The sequence below is a fragment of the Manacus candei genome, unplaced genomic scaffold, assembly GCF_025592945.1.
Source record: "Manacus candei isolate 608988 ecotype Guabito, Panama unplaced genomic scaffold, ASM2559294v1 h1tg000037l, whole genome shotgun sequence".
Classification (NCBI taxonomy): domain Eukaryota; kingdom Metazoa; phylum Chordata; class Aves; order Passeriformes; family Pipridae; genus Manacus; species Manacus candei.
This window is the reverse complement of record NW_026138085.1, coordinates 6,080,341-6,092,264: the sequence shown is the minus strand read 5'-3', so window position 1 is coordinate 6,092,264 and position 11,924 is coordinate 6,080,341. Positions and strand designations below refer to the sequence as shown.

At 41.0% G+C, this 11,924-nt stretch overlaps 1 protein-coding gene across 1 annotated transcript; it reads left to right on the top strand.

The window, feature by feature from the left end:
- Window positions 1-208: 208 nt before the first annotated feature.
- On the top strand, window positions 209-11,043 carry MAT2B (methionine adenosyltransferase 2B). Its single transcript, XM_051794308.1, has 7 exons — window positions 209-347; window positions 3,614-3,808; window positions 4,620-4,734; window positions 5,030-5,182; window positions 7,818-8,011; window positions 8,945-9,058; window positions 10,074-11,043. The coding sequence occupies exons 1-7, from the start codon at window positions 285-287 to the stop codon at window positions 10,242-10,244; spliced, it is 1,005 nt and encodes a 334-aa protein (XP_051650268.1). The 5' UTR covers window positions 209-284; the 3' UTR covers window positions 10,245-11,043.
- The last annotated feature ends 881 nt before the right edge of the window (window positions 11,044-11,924 follow it).

Sequence of the window (11,924 nt, the reverse complement as noted above, 5' to 3'; positions counted from 1 at the left end):
CGTGCCGTGGGCCCTGTATTTTAATTTTTTTTAAAAAGCGCTTTTCCCGGTGTTGGGAACAGCCGCTTTCCCACCGCTCCACGTGGGATCGGGCTTGTCACTCCGGGATTACAAAGCCCCGCCCCTTCGCGCCGGCCCCGCCCCTCCAGCGCTCCTCAGCCAATGAGCGCCCGACGGCGGGGGGCGCGTGCGTCGCGCGCGGCGCGGCCGGGCTCGGGCGCCCCCTGTCGGCCCGTCCGTCGCGCAGCGCCGGGCGCGGGGCGGGAGCGGCAGCAGGCCCGGCCATGGTCGGCCGGGAGAAGGAGCTCCGGATCCGCTTCGCGCCGGGCCGCTGCGAGCTCGTCGAGGTGAGTCTCTGCGGGGAGCTCTGGAGGTGAGCTCGGGGGGCGGGTCTCTGCGGGAGCGCGGCGCGGGGCCGGGCGGGCAGGCCCCGAGCGCTGAGGGAGGCCCGGGGCGGGGGGGCCGCGGCCGCGGGGGCTGCGCCTGAGGGAGCGCGGGGAGCGCTGCCGGGGGCTCCGGGGGCCGAGCGGCGCGGTGACTGCTCGCGGGGTCGGACCGGAATGGCCACAGGGCGCTGAGGGGTCACGGCACAGGGAGGGTCTCTGTGCCATGGGGAGCCTGTGCAGAGATTCCACACGGGTTTCCTTTGGGAGGCTCGGCCCTGCCCTCTGTCCCGGGCGGTGCCCGTGATCCCCACAGGTGTCCGTGAGCTGCCGCAGCAGTGGGGGTTTGGTGGGCGAGGGGAACGCGGAGTAGCCTCTGGGAGCGCGGCTGAGGGTTCGGCTGTCAGGCGGAATTTTGCAAAGCCCGAGGGCTTCCCCTTTTGCCTTCTGTCGCTGCAGGGTTATGTCAGAGCTGAGCCGGAGCTCGGTCTCCCCGTGCCTTCCCTGCAGGGACTTGTGTATCGCCGTATTATGTTGCAAATGTGTGTTACAGTCGGAGCTTCCGCTTTGTGGTGGCCATTCCTTAAAGTTGGTGTTTTGAGTTCGTCGTGGTTTTCTAAATAAAAATACGAAGCTTAAAGAGTACTCGTTTCTGTTTTTCACCTCGAAACGCATCACGTTTTGCTCTCTTTGTAAATTACACTCCTGTTTTGTATTTCGTTAGCCTCTGCAAAGTAATCTGATGTCTCATAAGTGTTATTTTTTAATCTTACGATGTTGCCACTTGTTTATTTTTATGTGAGTGAGACAGCCAAGCACAATTCGTTTTTTATTGTGTTAATTCTTAGTTAATGTTGACATCAGATAAACCAGAATTAAATTGGATGCTTCACTATGAAGCTCAAAATTCTTCGTATCAGTGGTGTTATTCAAAATGGTTTGTGAAGACAAGTTTTTGCGTGCTTGATGATTGGAATGTGGTTGTGGCTTAGTTGAGAAACACAAGTGAAGGATTTGTTAGCACAAGGCTTATCTGAACAGGGACCTGCATTTACACCTATAAAACTTGCAGGCAGAAGGATAATATTTGAGTTCTAGAATGTCTTCTATTCTTTATGTACAGTAACAGTATATAAAATTACTTCAAAATCGAAGTGTGCTTTTGTAGCTCTCTTGTCTGTGTGTGGACAACAGCAGCACCTTCTGCACATCTGAGAGCACCTGCAAACAGCAGTGGTGGGAACATGGAGCTTCAGAGGGCCTTTGGGCTCAGAAGTTCTGTGGTTCTGAGACAGAAATGCTGCTGCAGCTGGGGGATGTTCTGTGAAGGAGCTTCTAGGGAAAGAGTTCATCTATGCAGGTTTTGTTATCACCAGAATGTGTAACTTCTGGCAAGGTGAAATAGGTTCAAACTGGTAGTTGGTTTGTGTTGGAAACATCTACCCTTTATCTTGCTTTTTCAGAAACAAGTGACTAAAATCAATGAGTCTTGCAGACAAGAGCAACAGGATGCGAGCTGTGCTTGGTGAAAGCTGTGTTTGTGTCCAGTTCAAGCTGTGCTGCTGATGTAACATCCTCTTTATGCTGTGCAGAATAAACAAACTTAGATGAATGAGGCTTAGAAATGTCAGATTTTACGAGTGACACTTGGTTTTGTGTTGATCACTTCTTTCTTATTAAAGATGTTTGGTGACATTTTTAGAGAACCGTTTGACTCTGTTCTGCAGCAAGTCTTGGATGTTTGTTAGGGCAGCTCTGGCTGCAGAAACACTGATCAAATGTCCTGTGACACTCTGGGCAGATTTTGCAAAGGGAAAAAGTACAGGAGAAAACAGTAGTTGCACATTCTCACTCATGCTCTTCAGAGAAACATGAATAGCCTTAAAAATGTAAATAAACTTGTGTTCTGAGGTAAAATTTAAGGACGTCAACAAACAAAATTTTTGAAACATCACTTGCTGTAGTCTGTCATTTTCAGGCAAGTGTCCAGATATAAATTATTAATTTTCATCCAGTACTGATGGGAATAAGTCATCCTTCACCTGGAGATTTGGAGATGAGACAAATGCACGCACAGTGCTGGGAACTGGAAGCAATTGTTTTGGGATAGGCTGTTTCTGTCATGCACAGAACTTTGCATATACCCTTGTGGAACAAAAGCTTTGTAATTTCAAGGGTGAAAAACAGTAATTTGGAAGCAATTGCTGTGGTTTCCTGAGCTGCAATCAAAAAGTAGCAGTCTGGTACAATGCTCAGAAATTCCTAGGCTGTTGGGATTGCATAGCAGAAGTATTCTGTGATGTACAAAATTATAGTCAGTTATCACAAATTGTCCTTTTGTGTAAAGTAGTCAGGAAATCCAAGGTTTGTGGGTTCTGCACACCCAGTTTTTTTCTGTACTGGCATGGTAAGCATATGCTTTCGTTTTTGTGTTGTATTTTAGTTTTCATGTTGCTGTTGTTTATGGTAGATGCAGAGGCAAAGCATGAAAGGAAAATAAAGATTATATAGACAGACACGGATCTTGTGTTTGCTGCCTTTAAAACTTGATGTTCTACTGAGAGGTGGATAAAGTTTGTGTGTGCTGATGTACAAAGTTGTCCCAGTACCAAAACGGGGAGCTGAAGTACAGCTTTAGTCTGTTGTGTAGATTGAGAGTTGAAATTGTCAAATCATTTTCAGGTGCATTTTGTAAAACTGGCAAGAGATCTGTGTGTTGGTTTTACTTATTAGACTATTTTGTTGAGTAACAATCAATTACTGTTCTATTTAATAATAAAATTCAAGTCTTTAGTTCTTACAGTGATTTATGTTGTATTGCTGAAGCTTCTAACAGGCATAATCTATGCAAAATTATTTGTTGTACCATTTGGACCCTAAATCTTACATCTTTTGGGTCCATTTTCTAAAGAAGTTGTTTCCCTCCTTTCAGACTGCACAAAGCTGTCAGCTTTTGAATGAACTTAAAATTCTGTCTTCAGTAGTGGTTTGGTTTGTTGTAAATGACTTTCCTGCTAAAGTTTTGTTTTCATTATCTTTAAGTGTATGTTTAAATATTAATCTGGCTGCAGTATTGGTGCTCCCAGATGTTTGTGTTCCATGACACTCCAAAAGACTCAGGAAAAGCTTATTTAATAGAGTAGCTCTGACTGTGGCCTCGCATACTTCTAAAGAGAAAACAGTAGAAAATTGCAGTAGAAACAAAACTTTTGCTGTTGTCATTTTCCTAGGAAGATGTTGACATTCCCAGTAGGCGAGTTTTGATCACTGGTGCAACGGGACTTCTTGGCAGAGCTGTGTTTAAAGAATTCCGTGAAAATAACTGGAATGCAGTTGGCTGCGGATACAGGAGAGCTCAGCCCAGATTTGAACAGATTAATCTTCTGGACTCTATTGCAGTTCATGACATTATCCACGACTTCCAGGTATGTTTGTGGAGTATGAAGTGGATGGATGGGGTACTTTGTACAGTAGTCAGTGGATGGTGCTGCTGAGCTCTGGGACTGCAGTGGGGCTGATGCTTGGGCAGAGCTCTGACAAATGTGTGTTGTGCCCCACCCAGAGTAGGTTTGCTCTGTGGGGACAGACAGCTCTGACCTGTGCTGTCCTCACCTCGACAGGCTGCAGGCACAGCTGTACATGGCAGAACAAAGGACAAGAGAAATGTGAGTTATTGACACAGTAATGTGTCCATACACAGTTCTGGTGAAGTGCAAGAACACCTGAACACAACAGCAGGAACTGTGTGTAACTGTGTGTAACTGCAGTGCCGTGAGGAGTTCACTGTTTTTTTCAGTTCACCTGGAAAAGGGAATATATAAACCCTGCAATTCTATAAAATGGCTTTTAATATCTCCTTAATAATCTTCATATGTTAAATAAGCCGTGTGTAAATGGCTTATCTAAAAATTTTTAGCACCCTTGTGCATGTGAGAAATACATCTTTGTATTAATATATTTTATTATACAGAGTTAAAAAGGCAAAACCTACAACTTCAATCTCACTGTAAAATTGAAGCTGCTGAAGATCACAATTGCAAAACTAATGATAAATTTTTTTGGTATCTTGGGGCAGCAAGGTTGTATTGTACTCCCCAGGGAACACATGCTCCTCAGAATGCCGTGATTAAAAGTAACACTGCTGCTTTTATTACTTCACTTTTGCCTGAGGGGCATCATCACTACAGTTAGGGTGCAACTGCAATCTCTTGTTTAAAATTAGTCTTTAATTTCCAGCCTCATGTTATAGTGCATTGTGCTGCTGAAAGAAGGCCAGATGTTGTAGAAAGTCAACCAGATGCTGCTTCTCAGCTCAATGTGGCTGCTTCAGCAAACTTGGCAAAAGAGGCAGGTAAGGAGACCATGTCATGGATTGTTTTTTTTTTTTTAAATACTGCATTTATTTATACAGGAACATCAATACAAGTAAGTTACTCTAAGTGCTGAATGTTACTTCTGCCATCAGTGTGCCATCCATCCGTTTTCTGTAAGGGTGTTGTGCACAGATATGTGAAGGATCAGCAACAAAGCAGTAGGAATGAATGGGGAGAGAACATGAGCTCCTTGGGAGATTTGTTTTGAAGTTTGTTGGCATTTCAAACAAGGCATGAATTAAAATAAACTATATATAAACATTTTCTTCCTAGCTGGAGTTGGAGCGTTTCTGATCTACATCAGTACAGACTATGTGTTTGATGGCACAAGCCCTCCTTATAAAGAGACTGATGTACCAAATCCCCTGAATTTATATGGTAAAACCAAGCTGGAGGGTGAAAAGGCAGTCCTGGAAAACAATGAAGGTAAGAATACACTCAGCTGTTTTTAATAGAGGCTTTCTATTTTTGCTTAGTTGTAGATTGGCTTAATAGACTCCTAAGTCAGTGGTGAAGTTGCCAAACCATGGAAACGAGATCCAGAGAAGAATGGGATTAGCAGTCAGTCCTTGCTTGTGAATGGTTGCTCTTGCCTATAGGTTGACTAAAGCTTTATTTCTTACCTGTTCCCATCATCATTTGTGTTACTTGTCTCTGCTGATGGACATTGGTGAGCCTTTTTCTCCTGTGAATCTGCTGTTCCTAAGGAAAGGTAAAATACCTCACTCAATATACAGCTGCTGTTATTTAGGGGGATGCACTGCAAGTGTTCTCAGTGTATGTTCACTTAAAGGGAAAACCAGCAGATCAAATCAACATGTTCTCTTGTTACCTTTAGGTTTTGCTTTCATTACAGAAGCCAGTGGGCCACCCATTTTGTTTTTACCCACCTAGCTTACCACACACATCAGATTCCTGCTTGTAACACTTCCTAAAGGCTTAATAACACATTTGTGATTTTAAGCAACTCATTTTATTTTTTAATTTGTTGTTTTAATCTTTTCCTAATGAAAATTTGGCATTCAAAATGTCCACACATAATTAAAAAAATTCTATTCAATAAGGAAAAGAAGCTTGGGACTGAACATATTGCCTTTAATTTAAGACTTCTTTCTTGTTTAAAAGAGAGGTTGGGCTGTTTCTAGTTAGTGTGCCATCAGTTTCCAGTCACAGATTATAAGGAAAGAAGCACTTGTAGTTTTTCAAAGAATTTGAAGAAAATAATCTCAGTACACTTGCAGAAAAGTCTTCTGATATGTCAGTATGATACTTGCACTGTGATTCTGTGCTGCTCAGAGAGAATTGAGCAATACATAAATTAGTGTGATGATCTTTCTGTAAGTAAATATAAACTATGTAAGATAGGTTTGGCATCACTAGTAAGAAAGAGACTTTCTAAAAAATACTTGGATAGGAAAAGTCCAATTTAAGTAAAAAATAAATTTGAATGATAAGTTATTCACTCCACCTCTTGATTAAATGTCATCTCTGAATTTGACTGTGATGCTGTTTGCTCCCTCTTCTAGATGGGTAATGAAGATAAGACTTCCCCAAGTTCAAGTACGTGTGGGTATCTTGCTTAGACCCTTCCCCAGCTCAACATTCAGTTTGGTTTTGTAGCCTTTTTGAGCAGGATGTGTCAGGCAGCAGTGGGGTGCAGAGGGGTATTATTGGCAGAAGGAGTTTTGAGGTGGTGCTAAGTAAGGTCCTTGAAAATACCAGTTCTATTGCTTCATACAAATATAAATATTTTACATGTATTTGTTTTCTCAACCCCTAATTTGTAGGTTGAATTCAGTCTGTCAGACGTGTGGTTGGGCGAAGAACTGCCCTGTCAAATTCTGTTGTACAATGCAAGAATCTCCAATAATAGTTTGGGTGTTTTCACATTTGGTTAGGAGGGAATACAGGTTATATTTAGAAAGCTGCAAAGTTTCAGTAGGTCTTCAGAGCAGTTGGTCATGAGGTAATGCTCTCCTTGTCCCAGATAGCTGAGAAAAAAAAGGAAGGCAGTTGTCTTCTCAAACAATGAATACTTTAAAGATATTAAAAAAGAGGTGTTTCAACCAATATTTAAAGAGAGGAAGAACATATTTGCAGAGTGACCAAATAATTGTTTCTAGAGCAGCAGGAAATCAGTGTCATTTGGGTTTTCTATTTGTTTTTCTTGTTTAAGTACTTATTCTGGTTTACTTTTCTGTGAGAGTAACTTCTGTGTTAGCTTTTTCTGTTTGTCTCTCTAATAGCCGTAGCATTTTCCTCCAAATCTTTTAAGAATTGCAATGGTTTGGTGACATCAGCTTCAAATTTCAGGACTGATATTTTTTTTTCTCTTTCAACAAAGCTATTACTTTTAGTGAATTTGTCATAGCCATCTTGGAATTCCCCTGAGAGCCTTTTTGAGTCTTCATGACTGAGATAGACTAGTATTCCATCATGAAATATCCTTCTCTTTGCACTTGTTTACTGTGAATTTAATTTCTCAAATCACTGTTTTGAAATCTAATACTGTTTACTGCTGTGTTCTGTGAGCCTGTTCCTTATTTGTCAAGCTTTTTATGCATTCCAAAGTTCATGTTGTTTTTCTGGTAAATGGTATCCTCCTTGATGCAAGAGGTGGCTGCATGCTGGATGAAAAAATCTTTTTAATTGATGCCTGAAAATGGTGACTTGTGATTGGAAGGAATTTTTCTTCTTACTCTTATCCAGGGAGGATGGGGAGTGCTGGAGTAATTCCATACTTTTTTTAATTTTTTAATTTTTGTTCTAACCCAAACAGGCCCTTTTGTGCTGTTAATGAAAGCTTGTTAACTTCCTGGAAATCAATGGCAATAAATGAAAGTAAATTTATACATCTTAGTGTTTATAAACTGCTTTGATATAAATTAAAATTATTCTCTGAGAGTAAACATATTAACTAATTGCCTTTTATTTGTGGTTTGTAGATGCTTAATATCATCAACTTATTTCTTAACACTTCCAAACTACTTCTCAGGTTGTGCTGCAGCATTTATACCTATCTATACCAATGGTAATGCTTTTAAAATATTCTTTCTTTTAGGAGCTGCAGTACTTAGGATTCCTGTCTTGTATGGAGAGGTAGAAAGACTGGAGGAAAGTGCTGTGACTGTTATGTTTGATAAAGTGCAGTTCAGTAATAAATCTGCCAACATGGACCACTGGCAGCAGAGATTTCCTACCAATGTCAAGGATGTAGCAGCTGTTTGCAGACAGCTGGCAGAGAAGAGAATGATGGTAAGAGTGTCAAGAAATGAGCCTTTGCAAGGCAAAAACAATTTGAGTTCTCAGTTTTGTTTCTGAACAACTGAGAACTGCACATAACCTGAATTATTCTTTGCATTTCTGGAATGCTGGGAGGGAGGAAGGAACTGGCTATAATACTACAGTACCTTTATGTGACTGTGGGGGAATTGTGGTCTTTAAAACAAAAGTGAATGAAGTGATGGGACAAAACCTGGAAGTTGTCCTGTGTCTTCTAGTATAGAGGAGAGAAATGGAAATGCCTGACTTATTCTGATGTGCCTTTTACAAATTGGTATTTTGGACTAAAAAAACCCCATGGTGGCTGAATGTAATTCTCAAAGATACCCTTGATTATTGTGTTAAGAACACTAAAGTGGCAAAACAAAGCCACTGAACTGAAATACTTTATTGTTTGTTCACCACAGCACCCTCAGATTACCATCTTTGCAAGGTAACAGAACGAAACAACAATCAACCACCTTTATTTTTTCATACATGTAACAAAGAAAACATGGACCATGCACATAAGGTGGATAAGGTGCAGTTTGATTGGACTCCTGCAGGATTTGCAGTTTGACATTCAGAATGTGTGTGGTGCCTTTTGCTTTTGTTTTCAAGTAAGCAAATAGCACAGAACAGCTGAGTTGCTCCTCCCCAGCTCTTTGACCTTGGTTGGAGGGTGGAGCTGGGCTGCTCCTTTCCCTCCTGTTCATTCTCCAGAACACAGGCTGTTTGTGAACAGTTTCCAGTCTCAATCCCCAGATGTGTGTTCTCTGGAAAGGTACCGAGTTCCCAGAACACCAGTGAGGTGCCTTTGAGGATGGGGTCTTGCTGGGTGATTATTCTGCACAGCTCTTGCCCAGGGATTAGTCTGAGGGCCAGCTGGCTGCTGCTTTTCATCTGTGCTTCCTGTTCTTTCTCTAGGACCCATCAGTAAAAGGAACATTTCACTGGTCTGGCAATGAGCAGATGACTAAGTATGAGATGGCCTGTGCAATTGCAGATGCTTTCAACCTCCCCAGCAGCCACTTGAGACCAGTAAGTGATGTGTTGTTCGACCTGTAGAAAGGTGGATGTGCTTGGTCATTCCAAGGAGTTGGTCTCACACTGACTGTGCCAGTGAGCTTCCTCTTCAGGAGGGTTGTGCCTGTCTGGCACAGCAGCTGTGTTGCTGAGGGGGCTGTCTGGAATCCAGCTCAGGAAAACAACAGCTGCTTTGACCTGCTGAATTAGGAAAATTACCCAGTCAGTCACCAGTTTCACAATCTGCAATGTAATGGTATTTCTGCAGAACAGTTCCCCTGAGTCATGAGTAAATCCATATCTTTGTTGTATCTTTGACCTTAAAAAAAGCTCACAGATTGACAGAACATTAACTTGCAGGTAGGAATCCGTAAAAACTCTGCAATGTCCAGATTTATTTCTGAATACGTGCACTTAAGAACTTCAAAGGATTTTTGCTTTCCTTAAAATGCCTGTCCTGCAGTTTTATTGACACTTGAAAGTAAGACTAAAGACATAATGATAATGTGGTGAGAATAAAACATTTAAACAAGATTTTATTTATATACAAAATAAATTCCAAGGATTTGGAATTGGTAAACACTGGAACTGAAATGTGGCTTGGAAGATGGCAAGAAAAACAGTGGAGAACACTGAGTCTGAATTTTTTCTGCCCATATCTACTCTTCTAGTATATTGATCAAGACATGGTTCTGGGAACATTCTGGAGCATTTCTTACCTTGTGATTATAATCATAGAGTGAAAATAGGAATATAAGGTAGAAAAGCACAAATAGCAGCAGTAACTGAGTGAGAAAAATTTAACTTCACACTGCCCTGCCTGACATCTGTTGAAATGAAGTTAACCAGAAAACAAGCAAACAAATAAAAAATCCCAAACAAAAAAACCCCACAGAAAATAGTTAGAGGGGGGGACAGGAACATACCTACATAGAAAGCTATGAAGGAAAATTTTAATGTATGTGTATTTTTCTGTTACTTCTGATTCCTTGTTGGTGTGTTGTTTTTGTATCTCCTGTTTCTGTTTTAGATCACTGACAGCCCAGTGGTGGGTGCCCTTCGCCCGAGGAATGCTCAGCTGGACTGCTCCAAGTTGGAGATGCTGGGGATAGGCCAGAGAACACCATTTCGAGCTGGGATCAAAGAATCACTTTGGCCTTTCCTCATTGACAAGAGATGGAGGCAGACAGTCTTCCATTAGTTTGTAACTTTTTTAGTAAAAGTATGCTATGTGGCACTTTTTTAAAAGAAAAAATAGTTTTGTATGAGTGTTCTTAAATGGTGACATTTATGAGCTTTCATTTAATCGGGTAAACAAATGGTCTTGCACTAGTGAAACTGTTAGCCTAAAAAAAAGTTCAGTGACAAAAACTGAACCTATTTGATGTCATGCATCTTTCTTTCCATTTGTACCAGTCTAACTTAGTATCTGTTCCAGGCAGATTGAGGTTCTTAGTAATCAGTGCCATGGGATGCTAAGAATCACTTCACTTGCTGACTTACTTTTGGCTGAACTATGTTGTTGATGCTTAAGGTCTGTGTCATTGTTGTATATACCATTTCTCCTCATTAAAAGACATGGCCGGTTACTTTATTATCAAAAATTCGAGTTTTTTGTTTTTAACTTCTGCAGGTGGTGTTCTTAGGGAGTTGAGCTGAAGTAGGAATAGTTAAAAACTTGTTTTGCTTGAGCTCTGATCAAAATGTTTTTTAAAAAAGTGAAACCTTATTTTTGCAATTATCAAGTGTACTTTTTATGCTTGAAATATTTTCAGAATGTTCTGTAACTTGAATGCCTGCAGCTTTGTATTTGTACAGTAAGTTGTATGCATTTGTTTAAATGGTGACTTGTAAAAGCTAGAAGGGGGTGGGGAGGGTGGGGAATAGTTTTGACCTGGGGTTTTTTTTGGATGGGGGACTGGAGTTGGAGGATTCCTTTTTTCTTTTTTTTGACTGGGTGGTTGTTTGTTTTTCTTACAAAAGCATAAAATGTCTTCATCTTTCTCTTTTTGGGGGGCAGTATTTGGGATTGGTTAAACTGATGGGAGGAATTTGTTAGTTGATACAGTGAGATGGAGAGGAAAGGTGTTTAAGAATTTGTAGCACTGCGGCTTCTTTTGCACAGACTGTCAGACCTTGCACTGCTGCAGCTTGTTCTGGAACAGCAAAGTGCTTGTGTTGAAGGTTTGCAGCATAATAATGTAACCACAATAGTCTAATATAAGTCTTTAGTCTGCTTAAGTCTTGTCTTTAAAGCTGGACTCAATAGCCAGGTAAAGTGGAGGAAGAACACGTTTGTAAAGGTTTGCTTCCTTCTGAAATGGTAGAATTAACAATATAAATGTTCTTCTATTGGCAGCAGGTTATTAGGAAAGCCAATAAAAGGTGCAGTTGGATGATCATTTATTTTTCTGAGGCTTAAATAAAGGAGGAGGGAAAGATGTTCAGATTTAATCTGAAAAGAAAAGAAGGGGGTTGAGGGGAGACACACACAAAAATAGACCAGCTGAAGGTCTTGTAAAGGTCAGCTTTATGTTCAGTCATTTAATTTCAACTGGCATATGCTAAGCATTCATAATCCCAATTTGTTTTTAGTCTGAAGTCCTGTTATACACATGGTAATTTATCTCCAAAATGACAATAAATATATATTGCCAGCATGAGAAACAGTAGTTGATTCTTTCTTTACCATCAGGATTTGTTTATCTGGATCATAAATATTTGCAGTTCTTCTTGAAATCTCTGTGCCATTTCAGTGTTGTTTTTTTTTCCTCTCTTTATTTCAGTAACTATTTCCAGAGTCAGATTAGGTGACATCAGTGTCTCTGACAATGTGTCACTGCCTTGGGGATGTGAAAAATGTACACACAAAAGGTACAGA

Coding starts and splice junctions, on each gene's coding strand:
- MAT2B (XM_051794308.1), top strand. CDS start 285: ATGGTCGGCCGGGAGAAGGAGCTCCGGATCCGCTTCGCGCCGGGCCGC. Junction 348..3,613: donor GCCGCTGCGAGCTCGTCGAG/GTGAGTCTCTGC, acceptor TCATTTTCCTAG/GAAGATGTTGACATTCCCAG. Junction 9,059..10,073: donor CCAGCAGCCACTTGAGACCA/GTAAGTGATGTG, acceptor TTTCTGTTTTAG/ATCACTGACAGCCCAGTGGT.